Raw genomic sequence first — 15,913 nt, 5'->3', positions numbered from 1 at the left:
TTCTTCCTGTTTATTGTTCTGGCTAGGTTGTGCACCACTTGAGACTCATTACGTAGACTGTGGGAAATGTGAACCCTTCCACATACCATCAAAAGTAAAAACAACATGTAAGACTTTGTCCCTGACTGTAAGCACGCACCAAGACTCATCCACCTCTCCGTGGCTATCCAGCAACGGTCAGACCTAGTGGACATTCACAAATGACAGCAAAGACTTTCTTATAAAGGTGGGTGACAGACTTAAGACAGAGAACTATTAGTTCTTTGAAAAGGAGGGTGTGACTATGGCTGCGAAGTTTTGTGTACCTGTATTAAAACTGGAGCATTATTTAAACTTTGTTGGTGTGTCAGCAAAATCCAATATTAATTAAGACTCTGATCAAGTTGTACTATAAAAACATCCCCGAGCAGGCTGAACTAAGTCACTATGATCAGAAAAAAGAACAGATCACAACAGAAAGAATAGATATCAGTACATCAAGTTCAGAACCTTCAAGTCAGCAATGTATTTCACATACCTGTGTAAGGTAAAGTGTCATGAATGCCGAACATTTATTACAACATTGCCGCCTTCATCAAGTCCCAACGGACCACGGAGAGACATAATGCACCAACCAAATGGGAAATAAAACTAGAACAAACATCACAGTAACATACAAAAAGTTTCTAACAGTAGTTTGTACATTCAATGATAATGATGTAAACAAACTGTCAACAGCTTCCTCACACATGTTAAAGGACAACTTCCTCTCTCTCCGTCCTACTTACTTCGGGCACACTGGTTATTGCCAGTATGGTAGTCCGTGCTCAAACACTTGCACTTGGAGTTTAAACAACGAAGCTGTCCATCACATGGGTTATCTGACACAGATGGACACTGTCCACCATAGTCGATATCTGGAGGAAAACAAAAGAGGGACAATAAGCACGCTTGACAGATCTGTAATTCTGACACAAAGATTGACCAATCAAATTCTTTTGAAGATATAATATTTATTTTGTTAATTCTTTTATATGTCAGTATTGGTCTTCCCAGTATATGACCCTCCCACGTTTCCGAACTATAAAAACAAACAGCTTTCACATTTTTCCTTGTCCTCTCTTCAGATCTCTTTTACTAAGGATCTCTCCACTCCTTGTTCCAATTAAACACACATCCTCAATATTGTTGCCTCTACGTGTGTAAGTAATGCAAAACTATAAAGGGAAAGTGAAAACTGACCATAATATCAAAACTAGCTTTGTTCACACCTACTCACTTTTTATTCTCCACTTGACTCGAAAAGACTCTTGTTCATTTTTCCTTTATGATTTTTATGAATTTGTTGAAATTGAACTCATATAGATTTCAAGTCCTTTTTTCCAACTGAACAAGTCACATAGTCTTCTACTGATATCTTTAGTGAGAGTCTCTCATCTTTTTCCCCTTCCTCCATCTTTTTCCCTCAAGTCATATGATTTAAATAACACCTCTCCCAGCTTCCATTGTCTCTTCCTTTGTTTTCTTCTTTTCCCGCTCTTCCTCCCAATCCTACTTAACCTCAGACATTAATCCCATACCTGATGTTTGTACAAGCGAACCCCCCCCCCTAACCCCTACTTACTTGTGGTACACTGGTCGTTGCCAGAGTGGACCTGCCCTCTAGAACACTGGCACCTGGAGTAGCGACAAGTAAGCTGTCCAGCACATTGGTTCTCAGACCCTGATCGACACACTCCGTCGTAGCTGCTTTCTGGACGAGAACAAAACAGTGACAATAAACACGACTTTCGATATATGTGAATTTGTCACATTGACTAACCAGTCACATTCTTTTGAAAAAATAGCATCAGCAGTGATCATTCTTTTGTACATACCACTATTGCCCCCTTCCCTATCCAAAAAAAAAGAAGATTAATAAAACCCTCTCCCTTTTCCAAACTATGAAAATACAAGCAGTTTTCACATTTCTGCCATAGCTTGTCATCAATAATATTTTACTTAATATTACCTCACTTCTTTTTCTTCCAAACCCTACATCCTTCATATTCCTCTACCTGTGAACAGAAAGTGAAAACTGACTCTAATGCCCAAACCAGTTTTATTCACTTCAACTCACCTTTTGTCCTTCACCTGTCTCACGGGGATCTACCTTTTTTTTTCTCTTTGTTTTTTTTTTTTTTCCTTTCTTGAAATTGGGCTCAAGTAGGCTTAACATCTTTTTCTTTCATTTGTATCTGAACAAGTCTCTCAGTCTATCACTGAAATCTTGAGTGGAAGTCTCTTACTATTTTTCTCCTCCATCCTTCCTTTTTCAAGTTACACACTTTAAATAACCTGTGTCTTTCCTTTTCTTCTTTTTTTCTTCTACTCCGGCTCCTCCTTCTAACTCTCACTATCCTTCGACAGGAATCTCAAAACACAAGAGTGCTGCTTGTAAAACTTCTGGGTTTTCACCAAATTGCGTCATCCTCGGGCCGGACTCTGCCCTACAAGAACCCAGATGTAAAACTTTTCAGTTCTTTGACGTTTTTAGTCGGCTCTTCGAAACTTCTCCCTTTCTCTTTAGGCCTTCAGCTTTTCATTGGGAATCTTTAAAAACAAGAACATTGATTGTTTCTGAAAACACGCACAAACAGCGGTATTTTCTTCCTGTTTATTGTTCTGGCTAGGTTGTGCACCACTTGAGACTCATTACGTAGACTGTGGGAAATGTGAACCCTTCCACATACCATCAAAAGTAAAAACAACATGTAAGACTTTGTCCCTGACTGTAAGCACGCACCAAGACTCATCCACCTCTCCGTGGCTATCCAGCAACGGTCAGACCTAGTGGACATTCACAAATGACAGCAAAGACTTTCTTCTAAAGGTGGGTGACAGACTTAAGACAGAGAACTATTAGTTCTTTGAAAAGGAGGGTGTGACTATGGCTGCGAAGTTTTGTGTACCTGTCTTAAAACTGGAGCATTATTTAAACTTTGTTGATGTGTCATCAAAATCCAATATTAATTATGAACCTTCGACTCAGTCATACTCTAAAAAAAAATCCCCTAGCAGGCTGAACTAAGTCACTATGATCAGAAAAAAGAACAGATCACAACAGAAAGAATAGACATCAGTACATCAAGTTCAGAACCTGCAAGTCAGCAATATATGTCATATAAAGTGCACGCAGAGATAATATTTTTAGGTCTTGTATGACGACACTGCGGACAGGAAATAGTGCTTACCGAGTGGCACTGTCTTGTGATTGTTATCCAAGCGTCTTTTGACCTACTTGCTCAAACTCAAATGATTATGATTATGACAGATGAACAAGACTACTTTTGAGCAAACAATGTCAGAAACAATTGTTAGAGATCTACCCAATATTGATCGGAATAAGACAGCGCCGTTTAAAAAGGAGTCAAATCCTTGGAGTTTTATCAAAAAACTGAGAAAGCTTCCACAATTCAGGCAGAACTACAATATTATTAGGTAGAAACCAGTGGCGTCGCGCGGGTTGCAGACAAGGTGGTGCAGAATTGGAAAGAGAGCAAATGGGCTATAGGCTTAGTAGCTACTACTTGTATTAAGATTTCTAGAGAAAGTCAGTAAGAATCTGCAGGATATCCCGTATCGATATAAATATTATTTACAACTGTTTCTAAATGAAACCGCATAGAAGTTGCAATAAAAGTGAAACAATACTAACAACTCACTATGCTCAAAATCTGAGAAGATTTAAAGATTTCTTCTTTTGCAATTACTTCGTGCAGCACCAGGACTTGCTACACAATAAAGGGAGACAACAGTTTCGATACCCATATTTCATTGAGTTATCGTAGACTCTAGTGTAGTAGATAGGCTAGCGGAAACTTGAATCAAATTTTTAGCTTGCACCAAATTGGTGCTGCGAAGAGCAGTTTCATGCACTTTTCTTCTTGCGCGGCAAGAACGATGCCTAGATTCCTCTACAGAGACAAAAATAACTTTGGTGCAAAGATTTTGCTTGCTCCCAGCAGACACAACCGCAAGCTGTGGGACGAGCATAAACCATCCTTGCTGACTGTCTCATCCATCACTGGCGCAGCCAGCGGGTGACGGATCTCAAGGATGTAATAGGCCTAATGTAGATCTAGAGCACTGACTGGTTTAGAACAAATAGAAAAGGGGTGGGGGTGAAGGCCAGGGTTAGGTGGAGCGCTTGCACCAATTGCACCAATGCCGCCCCGCCACTGGTAGAAACGATGACTTCTAGATCTAGTACTAGCGTTTCAAATAGCACGGGAGCTATTCAGAACGCGGCGTTTCAAATAGCATTGGAGCTAATCAGAACGCGGCGTTGCAAATAGCACCTGTCTTTTTCAATTAGCCAGGGTTGGAACATTAGGCACTTGTGAGTGAATGAGAATAATCAGAAACAGGAAAAAACATCATCTCTTTTTCCGCTGTCGTATTACCAAAATCAAAGTCTCAATTCAAGGGAAAACATAATTTGAGAACGCCCGCGGAAGTCTCAATAGACCTTCAGTTACCAAGCAGTGTTATATATTTTGTTAGCATCTAGATCTGCATGTATGTAAGTACCATGAAATACAGAAAACTTCTTCAAAATGTATCAAGTCGAAAAGGTATTGAATCAAATCTACATTACATATTATAATTATTACTACGTGATTTGTATTAGTCATTGACTGCTGCTATATAACCCAAAACCAGCAATACAAACTAGATACAAAGAAGTCCACAAAAACTGAACATGCTTAACTCAAAAGCAGCTATAACCTTACTGATAAAAAATAATTTCTCAAATTATTTTTTCTTGTATTGAGCAACTTCAGATCACTGAACCGAAAATCTGGTTAAACCGAAGAAAATCCAGCGATCCTGTAGATTTCAGTTTAAGAAACTCCACTGTATAATATATAAACGGTAGTTAACGGGTTCATTAAAGATATCCCAAAACTCCAACTCACAGTGGCGGTTAGTAGCTGACTAGACAGGGACCAGGTTATTGTTGTTTGCAAACTCACTTGGAAAACAGCCAGTCCCATCTTTGTACATAAAATTGGGGCATTCACAAACTGCATTTGTAAGTGGGCACTCATCACCTTCAGGACATCTCAACTCCAATACAGCATGACACAAGGTACGGTTCCCACCCTCTTCGAATAAACGCATCAGTCGTGTTGGCCCTATTGAGTAGTGAAAAGGTGAAAACAGCAGAGGGGGGGGGGGGAGTTCATATGATTTTAAAAAGTGACTATTCGGACTATACATTATGTATGGCATAATTAGGTGACAGATAGCTAAACAGAGGTAACAATATTTCAACAGTCAAGCACATTAAATAATTTGTTTCGTACAGAAGCCTCTACCAGCTGGAAAAATAAATCTGAAACGTAAGATAGTTAAGTGTTTAAGGCTTAGGAATTAGCTTCAAGGACTCTTTCAGCTCTGTTACTGAGTACATTTCTAGATCCTTGGACACAATTTCTGAACAAATCAAAACATAGGAATGTAAGAACAAAAAATGACTTTGGTAAAACAAATTCAACGTGGGTAAAAGTAGAAAATGACAACTACAAAACACAGAATCAACCTGCAGTAGAGAGAAAAAGGTCCTTCATTACAATATTAGTTACATAGTTTAACACAAACACGTCATGCGAATGACAGAAATAAGATATCGGTGACAAATAAAATCTACTCAACAAACAAATCATGTAACACATGAACATTTTTCAACAACTCGGTACTCGTCCATCCAAAGACATACTGGGATCTCTATTGTGACCTTGATACTCTTCTCTATTTCTTTCAGCCCTGACTATAAGAAAGGATATGGGATGACTAATCCTGACAGTAAGATGTTATAGTGCAAAAGCATACAAAGCGGAGCAATGTATCTCTCTTATTATATTTGTGAAAGTCCGTCACTTTGGGCGCTTAACATTTCGGAACCACTTAACTTTCGAATTCGACTAAATAAATAGTTATAATAATAATAAATTGCATTAATGATGTGCATTTCCATTTTCTAAAAAAAGCTCAACCCGCATTACATAAAAAAGGCATCACATCTTAAAAATTAACCGAAATATGTGTACGTAAAACACATTTACATGTTAGGTCAATTGTGTCTTTTCCCCCAACTTGTACTTTTCAACTCTACAAAACATAACATACAGTAGAATCAAGTCAACAAGTAATGTATCATTTGTGTCACAACGCGGTGGAATCAGGCGCTCTGCAGTTTTGGAGCACAATATGGAATTTTTGGTATCATCTGAAAGCCTGTCCATTTGCCTTAATATTTTCGATTGAAGGGGGTGGGGGTTGCCTGGTTTCAGAGGTAAAATTAGCGAGAATATTTCCTACAAAATAGAGTTATTTCCTTACTTTGAGAGTTAGTGGAAAATGAAAATTAACATCTTTTTCGCGTTTAATCAGCGTCTTTCAGGTAAAATCCACACCTAGATGTGTTCTTTAATGGGCATGAAAGGTGTTGAGCCAAAAAACAAAATTTTGATTTAAAAATTTCCAAACTAGCGAAAAATGCCGTTTTCTTCAATGTCATTATTTTGACGAGGGCATGATTTCACCACGCTGCCTCACATATTAAGCCAAAATAGGCCCACTGATAATTGGTGTAGCTGGGACAGGACCAGGTCTTAGTTTTAGTAAGTTTTACGGCACTTGCAATACAACAAGGTCATATAAGTGCGTAAGATTAGAGGTGTTACAAGAGAGTAGCAGACACAAAAAAGAAGAGGGGGAGGAGACAAAAGGACGATAGATGTTTGATAGGAAAGAAGGAGCCGACCACGCCATAGCACTGGCCAACCACATTCTGGACCTGATCTAACGACCTCAAAAACGCAAGTCTACTAAACAAGATGAGCAGTTCCGCCCGTACAGCACAGTATACTTTAAATTCCCACCAAGCACAAAGGGGACACGAATTAGGATGGATTAGTAGGAGACACAACAAGAACTCTGAACAAGCTTGGGGGAGGGAGGAGGTCGGGAGGAGGAGGTCGGGAGGAGGAGGTCGGGAGGAGGAGGTCGGGAGGAGGGGATGTGCAGGAGAACAGGAGGAGTAGGACTAAATTGAGAAGAAAGAGAAGCGAACCGTCTTTTTTCATTAAAATCCTGTCATTTAGACCCAATGCCCACTAACTTATTGCACAGGCATATTGATGATGTTATTAATGTTATAACTTCAATTGTAAACACATCATTAAGCGAGGGTACAGTTCCACCATGCTTCAAAACAGCATCTATCTCACCTCTGATTAAAAAGCCTGGCATTGACCCAAATGACCTAAAGAACTACCGTCCAGTATCAAACTTACCTTTTCTTTCCAAAGTTTAGGAAAAAGTAGTTCTTGCACTACTTAAAGATCACCTCACTAAGAATAACTTGTTTGAGCCACTTCAATCGGCACACAGAGAAAACCATAGCACTGAGACTGCTTTGCTCAGAATTATCTCTGAGATGCAGCACTTGAGATTTTGATATCCATTCTCTCACTTTTACACCTGTCTGCAGCATTTGATACTTTAGACTGCAACATCATGTTGAGTCGTTTGTCGGACATGTTCGGAATATCTGGTACGGTACTTGAATGGCTTCGATCTTATCTCAGTGACAGATCATAGTTTGTTGTTGTTGTTGATGGCATGCAATCCCGTCATTAATTGCTGGAATTTGGTGTGCCCCACGGGTCAGTCCTAGGACCTGTGCTGTACACTATGTACACCTTACCCCTTGGTCGTACCATCAGACACCATTCCATGCCCTACCATATGTACGCAGATGATACACAACTTTACAAGTCTGCAAAACCCAACAATATTAAATCTCTGTGAAAAGACACCTTCCAATATTTTGAATCTGTAAAAGCATGGGTGACTGAAAATAAATTGAAATTAAATGATGACAAAACAGAAATCATGCCGTGCTCAATCAGTTCAAAGATAAATGCTCATAGAATGTCTCACCATTGGCAAAGGTACTGTCGCTTTTTCGAACAAAGCAAAAAATCTTGGAGTATACTTAGACAAAAACTTGTCCATGGAGACCCAACTTAACCTTATAGGTAAAATTTCATACTTACAAATGAGAAGAATTGCTCACATAAGGAAATTTCTTAGCACTGATGCCATAAAAAAAACTATTGTTTGCCTTCATTTAGTATAGCATTGATTATCGCAATTCACTGTTCGCTGGCCTACTTGAAGAAAAATTTCAAAACTCCAACGCATTCAAAACAATGCTGCCAGGCTAGTATTAAAGCAATCAAAACGCCATCATGTGACTCCCCTACTTAAAGAGCTCCATTGGCTTCCACTGAAAGCGAGAATTGAATACAAGTTAGCCGTACTATGCTTCAAAGGTCAAACTAACCAGTCTCCCACGTACATTCAAAAACTCACAGTACCATACACACCATCACGGGAACTAAGATCCAGTGGCTCTAGACTAATTTTAACACCTCGTGTGTCACTGAAGAAATATGGGGAGAGAGCTTTTTCTTTTTCTGGGCCAACAGTTTGGAACACTCTCCCTCATGATTTGAGAAGCGAAATAAAACTTGATACCTTCAAAAGGGGGCTCAAAACACATCTATGTAAGAAATATTGTAAGTAATGGACAGTACCTTGCCTTTTTGTCTGAGTACTTTTTATTGTCTGAAAGAAACTTGCTGTCAAAATGTGCGCACATGATGAATTTGTATGGTGTTAGGTTAGTATGAATGCGCTTTATAATCTCCTATGTACGCCTTGGGCCCATGTTGTGGGGAAAGGCGGGATAGAAATGCTTTTATTATTATTATACAATTTTTCTCCAAACTTAAGTGCTTTATTAAATGAAATAAATGTCACAGTGTGTTAACATTATGTTCACCAAGTGGCCTTAATAAAGGGAGAACCACCTTAAAACTACTCACTTAGAATATAGTCCTATCCAGGGGTGAGAATGACTTTAAAATATCCTCAGTATCTATATCAGGGGAGAAACACTTGGTGTTCTGATTTAAAAGAGAAAACTAGACATCGGAATAATACTTTCAAACTTTCTTCTCAGTAGTAAAGGCATAAAACAGCAAAGAATACAGTAATCAAAAGTCTTGAAAAAGTGTTTCCCTGTCTGTCCACATCAGGACTGCCTTAAGCTTTCACTCACCCAGTCATGTTATGTCACAGAGCATTTTGTGGTCTACTTCTACATTAGTATATTATCTCTTCCAAGCAAATAAGGAAAACATTTTTTTTAGTAGTCAGCACTTTTCATTTTTAGACATACAAGGTACCAATATTTCAACAACACAGAGTTATAACTACAGAATATTGGTCAGTAAATGCAATTAGAATGAAAACTAGCAACATACATAAAAATGAGTTCTTCACTGATTTGCTAATCAATTTGGTGAATAAAAAAATTGACTTTTATCTGTACATTAGTGAAGAACAATTCTCCTCAAGGAATTGCCCTCATTAGTAGACTGGTGGACAGGGGACTGGGTTATTATTGTGCAGTACAGACTTACTTTCCACACGAAGGCTCCCATTATAGTACTGGGGAGGTGGGCATTCACACAAATATTCTGATGTGTTACTCAACGAACACTCAAAACCTTGCGCACACTCGCTAGTCGTGGCTGGGTCATAAGTCTCCTTGTGCTGTTTTCTTGTTGATATTTGTGACAGTTCTTTTGTGAAATGCTGACAACAGAGAGGAATTTTGGTGGTGTGCAGCTATAACTAGGTATCAAGACCCTATTCCTAAATTATACGTTAGGCAATTTGCCTCTTATCTTCAACTGCACTAGCTCATTTGTTTCAGTAAGAGTTTTACAGCACTTGAGACACAATAATGTCATTCAAGTGCCAAAGATTAGAGGTGTTACAAGAGAGTAACAAACACAAAGAAGAAGGAGAGATAAGGACGACATAAGTTTAATAGGAAAGAACAAGCAAACCACACAAGAGCACCAACTAACCACCCAGTAACTAGTTTAAAGCCTATAGGAAACTGCTGACTTTTGAGAGCCAAAGCCTCCAGCACAGGTCACATATGCAAGCTGTCTACATTCTGTTCATGTAGTAAATGTTCCACATAAATTCACCCCCTTAAACAGTGCACATACAACCAAAAAAAACATGGATTAGATACAAGTGTTGAAAAACTGCTTCAACACAACCAACCCAAGTGAGTGGATGGCGATGACAACTTCTAAAATCAGCAAAGTTCAAGAACAACAGTATGACTTGGTGTGCACCAGTACATAAATGTAAGCCAGTTATATGACTGAAAACGCAAACATACAAAAAAACAACACAGGGCAATTCAAAGGCATGATAACACACATACTCACGGGAAAAATATAGATCTAGATCTAGCTGTTTCCACTAAGGTTCAAGAAGGGAGAGGCAAGTCAGATCTAGGAACATGTGAACCTTCAAAGAAAGGGAGGACTTGTTTTGTTTTAGTAAGATTCTACGGCACTTGCAAAATATATAGGTCATACAAGTGCTGAAGATTAGAGGTGTTACGAGAGAGTAACATACGTGTACATAGAAAAGAAGAGTCCGAGATATGGACGATAGACCTTCAAGGGAAGAGAAAGAGAGGACTGTAAAGGAGGAGACAGACGCAACATGTCGAAATATATTATATGTAGGGGCCTACATAATAATGTTTTGCTAAATTGTGACAAAAGAGACAAGATAGGGAAGATTATGCAGATAATCATAGTGAAGAGAAGTAAAAACAATAAAGAGCATCGATTGACAGCAACTATGAGTGTCAGAAGTTGTGTGAACATCTGTGCAAACCTGTCCCCGTGTACACTTTCTCACAACATGCAATGGGGACAAGAACAAAGAGAAGAGAAAACAAAACAAAAACAACAAAAAAGACAGAAAGAGAAAAGGGACAATGTTCAGGATCAGGAATGTAACTGGAGAGTCTGACATGAGAGTCCAATGGGGTCATCACAAGCTTCGGTTTACAACATAGAAATTATATTATGTGGATACACAGGTTGGGGGGGGGGTGCATTAGAGTCACACCTCTGAAGTAGGCTTCGTTATCACAAACAATATGATGGCATTGGCATGGCTTGTGTAAGGGGAAGGAAGAGATTCTTTAAAAAAGGGGGCGGGGGAATTCTTGTACACAGAAAAGATTTCCTCTCTCTCTCTCTCTTTCTCTCTTTCTCTCTCTCTCTTTCTCTCTCTTTCTCTCTTTCTCTCTTTCTCTCTTTCTCTCTTTCTCTCTTTCTCTCTCTCTCTCTTTCTCTCTTTCTCTCTTTCTCTCTCTCTCTCTCTCTCTCTCTCTCTCTCTCTTTCTCTCTCTCTCTCTCTTTCTCTCTCTCTCTCTCTCTTTCTCTCTCTCTCTCTCTTTCTCTCTCTCTCTCTCTTTCTCTCTCTCTCTCTCTCTCACACACACACACACACAAACACACACACACATGCACCCACCCCCCCCCCACACACACACACACGTGCGTGCACACACACACACATACACACACGGAAGATAAATGGAATACCACATGGCCTACAAAAAGGTGAAAATGGGCTCTTTCCTAATCTATCCGTAAACTGAGTACAAAAAGGCAATACACACCACTTCTAGCCCAAATACCAGTTGCTTCACATAACACAAGTGTTTATGATGTTGCATCGAACATAGCGACCCCCAAAGAGGAATGACATGAGGCAACCTTCACCTTCACTTTCACCTTCACTTTCATTTTCACTTTCACTTTGACCTTCACCTTCACCTTCCCTTTCACCTATCCTGTAGTCTAGCTGACCGTTGGGGCACCACTGTGACTGTAGATTTTGCAACCAGCTTCTTCCACTCCTCTCAGATCTCAGCTTCCTGTAGTGCGTTGTTCTAGTCACGGCCAGTCCACTCTTACATGTTGTTTTCCCATCGTTTTCTCCATCTACCTCTTCACCTCTTTGCATCCCTATCTGTGCTGTTTCCTGTGGTACAGTCTAGGCCAGTCCAGATGAACATGTGACGTGCCCGTACCACTTCAGTTTGATTTTAGTTTTAGTAAGGTTTTATGGCGCTCGCACCTACAAAAGGTCATATGAGCGCCAATGGGTGGATGCCAACAGAGAAGTGCAAACGGGGAATCAGGCTTACTCTGCTCACCCATCAAGCCTCAACAGCACAAAGTCTGCTTCGACTATCAAGGCACCCCGGAAATAACAGTTCAAAAGAGAGTGACAACATACAAAACAAATAGAGGGAAAATGACGATATATTATGATGTAGTAAGGATGAGGAAAGAAAAAGCAGCAGTTCCACCAACGTTGTTTGGGCACAGTATGAGCATGACATTGATACATCAGTCTATTTACAATTCTACGATGCAAAAGAACATGTAAATATTCCCCCCTCCCCCTTTCTTGGGAATTGCTTAAAAACACTTCAGTCAGTAGCACTGCCCTCGGGGGGGGGGGGGAGAGGTTTTGAAGGTTAGATTTGAGCTCAGTGCACTCAAAAACCAACGGATGCCCAGGATTGTCGATTTTCAGCGTATGTATGACTTTTTTCATGGTTCATTTGTTGTTTGCCTCAACAAGTCTCAGGTCTGCAATAAATAGTCAATTAATGATGATGGATCCATTCGAAAACATTTTGAAATTTTGAGTATCACTGTCGCAACTGGGTCATTAAGTGATGTTATTTACCACAGCGGTTTCATAATCTGTTTCTACTGGACACTGATCGGTGACTGCTGAGCCTCCTCTCCCGCTAATACAACAGCAGTAGTAATCGTTGTCTCTAGACAGCGCCATTGTAGCAAATGATGTCAATCCCATAAGGTGACGAAATGGCGGGTACAATATGGCCCAGTGAAACGTTTGCATCCTTCTACCACCTTCAATTTGCCGACACAAGGCGGACAGAGCTAGTATATTTTCGGACTGACAATGTCACAGAGCCCTACAAGCTATAAATAGAGACATAAATTCCAACCGTGAGCGACACCTCCGACCTTGTGACTGTAAGAGATTTGTTACAATTGCCAGAAGGAAAGCACTTTCTTTGAACACCCCCTAACACCCCCCCCCCCCCCCCCCCCCCCCCCCCCCCCCCCCCCCCCCCCCCCCCCCCCCCCCCCCCCCCCCCCCCCAAAGGAGAAAAAGGGGGGGGGGGGGGGGGGGGGGGCACGTGCGTTGCCGTCTTACTGTCCTCTCTACAGATTTTCAGAAAGAAGACAATATAAAAGTAAACACGTCTCTGTTGGAAGAAGTACAGGAATCACTACTGGGACCATTGACTAATTTTTCTTTTTTTTTCCACTAACATAATCACATTACAATATTATATATAATGTATATACCTGGTGCCGGGGTCGGTGGGGTTGTCTGGGTTGGTGGGAAAGCTGCGGCGGCATCCTCGGCAGCACACTGAGGAGTATTACAAAATTGGAAAACTACAACTTCAGTTATAGAGGACATTTGTGAAATCTACATGTTTCCCGTGGAATAGGTAGGCACTTATATTAGTCAAAGCAGAGTTAGTGCTGAATAGAAACAACCCAACACTAGTAGGTGTATAAAAAAATGAAATAAACATTTAGAATAGACTTGGGACGTTTAGTTTACAAGTTTTCTTGCTGCTGTAGTGCGTTTTCAAGAAAATCAACAACAGTCAAAAGGTGCAGCTAAAGTAAACTAGATATTTAAAAGACACAAACTACAGTCGATCTTGAGATTCAACATGCTGCGACATCCAGAAATCAGCATTGCGCTATCCTCACACTACAAATACGCGTTCCACATTCTGCTTGGGAGGTCCTCATTTTAAAAGTCCCCAAATTGTTCCATCCTTGGAACCAACAAGAGGGCGTCGAATCGAGCTAGATACACCGAGAGACAACGAATCAATTAAAGGGTTTTGGACAGGTTCTAAAATAAGGGCAACAACAGCCAGCCTTAAACTTAAAGGCTTACAATGTGAGATTCTTTGGCTTTAAGGCAAAAGGAAAGCCTAGAAAATGATGGATCTACGGACTCAAAGACGCCGAACAACATGACGATCGAAACAGCAATACATTCCCCACGCCCTACAATAGCACCCCCCCCCCCCCTTTCCTCTTCGACAACTTGCGGTACAAAGGGACAGAAAAAGTAAAGGAAAAGTAAGTACTTACCAGGCTGACATAAAAGAGGAACATCACACTCAAAGTCCCAACTCCCATGACTTGGGTGAAAGGAGACATAAGAATCTAGACCTCAAGTCTGAGATCAGTCTTTCACTGTCTGGTATACCTCTGAACAGTTGGTCTTGGAGCAAACAGTGTAAGGTCGCCAACGGACCAAAATGTTGGAATCACTTCAGTTTTGAAAAGCCGTATCACGTAACGCTCGTATCAACTCTACAGATGGAAGTCTTTCCTTGCGGATTTGATTTGACACCTGACTACGTATATTGAAACCGCCGTTCTTCAACTCTTGTATCCCGCCTCTCGCAGCCCGAAAGGCTGTCATTCACAACAGACCCAAAAAAGCAATCAGAATCTTGAAACAGTACTTTCATCACAATATGAGTGTCTTCACAAGCAGGCTAGATACCAATTGCTTAGCTTTAGAAACCAAGTCCCGGTCGACTGGTATCTCCTTTCCAGATACCGAAAGGCACAAACCTAGCTATGGCTGCTGCAATCAAGACTCAAGGATTTACTTCCTCGTTGGGATACATCCATTGCCACCTTATGCCTAGGGTGCATTTTTCTGAATACGTGTCCCTTCCTTTGTCGGGCGCATTGAAGCAGAATAATTGCGTACCGCAAAGAAATGTGACACATTTTGCTTAGAGAGATTCTTCTATTTTCCACAGACTTGCACTTCTAGATCACGCACTGCCATGGCAGTCGCTCTTCACCCTTGTTGAAAAACTTAGCAGTGAAGTGTGCGTATCGCGGTCCAGAGACCCGGTGTGAGTGTGTGTGTATGTGAGTATGTGTGTGTGTTTGTGTGTATGTGTGTGTATGTGTGTATGCGTGTGTATATATGTGTTTGTGTGTCTGTGTGTGTGTGTGTATGTGAGTATGTGAGTGTGTGTGTGTTGGTGTGTGTGTGTGTATGTAAGTGTGTGTGTGTGTTGGTGTGTGTGTATGTAAGTGTGTGTATGTGTGTTGGTGTGTGTGTATGTAATTGTGTGCGTATGTGTGTGTATGCGTGAGTATATATGTGTTTGTGTGTGTGTGTGTGTGTGTGCGTGTGTATGTAAGTGTGTGTGTGTTGGTGTGTGTATGTAAGTGTGTGTGTGTGTGTGTGTGTGTGTTGGTGTGTGTGTGTATGTACGTGTGTGTGTGTGTGTGTGTGTGTTGGTGTGTGTGTGTTGGTGTGTGTGTATGTGTGTATGTAAGTGTGTGTGTGTTGGTGTGTGTGTGTATGTAAGTGTGTGTATGTGTGTTGGTGTGTGTGTATGTAAGTGTGTGTGTATGTGTGTGTATGCGTGAGAATATATGTGTTTGTGTGTGTGTGTGCGTGTGTATGTGTGAGTATGTGAGTGTGTGTGTATGTAAGTGTGTGTGTGTGTGTTGGTGTGTGTGTGTGTGTATGTGAGTGTGTGTGTGTGAGTAGATAGAGAAGGGAAAAATCACCCCCGTTTTAGGTAATGATTTAAAAAACTCCCCGTTTTAGGTAATGATTTAAAAAACTCCCCGTTTTGGGTAATGATCTAAAATCGAGGTGGTTTTGGGTAGTGTTCTAAATGGAGCTGGTTTTGGGTAGTGTTTTTGTGTCGAGGTGGTGTATGGTAGTGTTGTATGTGTATGTGATTTATGGGGGAAAAAAAAGGTTGCGTTGTTTTAGATTGAGTAGAAAATGGTCGTGTTTAGTGAGTTGAACTTAGAAAGTGTTATTGGTAAAGCAGGTTTTGGTAGTGTTTAGTAAGCTGAACTTA

The 15,913-nt window shown here is 40.5% G+C and overlaps 1 protein-coding gene across 1 annotated transcript in view; it reads right to left on the bottom strand.

The window, feature by feature from the left end:
• Positions 1 to 14,743, bottom strand: part of LOC101846943 (phosphatidylinositol phosphatase PTPRQ) — a 65,002-nt gene extending 50,259 nt beyond the window's left edge. Inside the window, exons 1-4 of the mRNA XM_005091479.3 lie at positions 14,157 to 14,743; positions 13,344 to 13,410; positions 4,998 to 5,159; positions 1,604 to 1,732 (exon numbers count right to left, since the gene is read on the bottom strand). Coding sequence (XP_005091536.1) covers positions 1,604 to 1,732; positions 4,998 to 5,159; positions 13,344 to 13,410; positions 14,157 to 14,225 — 427 coding nt within the window. The 5' untranslated portion in view covers positions 14,226 to 14,743. The remainder of the gene's footprint in view (positions 1 to 1,603; positions 1,733 to 4,997; positions 5,160 to 13,343; positions 13,411 to 14,156) is intronic.
• Positions 14,744 to 15,913: the final 1,170 nt, after the last annotated feature.

The sequence above is a fragment of the Aplysia californica genome, unplaced genomic scaffold (assembly GCF_000002075.1).
Source record: "Aplysia californica isolate F4 #8 unplaced genomic scaffold, AplCal3.0 scaffold00030, whole genome shotgun sequence".
NCBI lineage: Eukaryota > Metazoa > Mollusca > Gastropoda > Aplysiida > Aplysiidae > Aplysia > Aplysia californica.
Note: the sequence above shows the minus strand (reverse complement) of the source record. Positions and strands in the feature narration are given on the sequence as shown.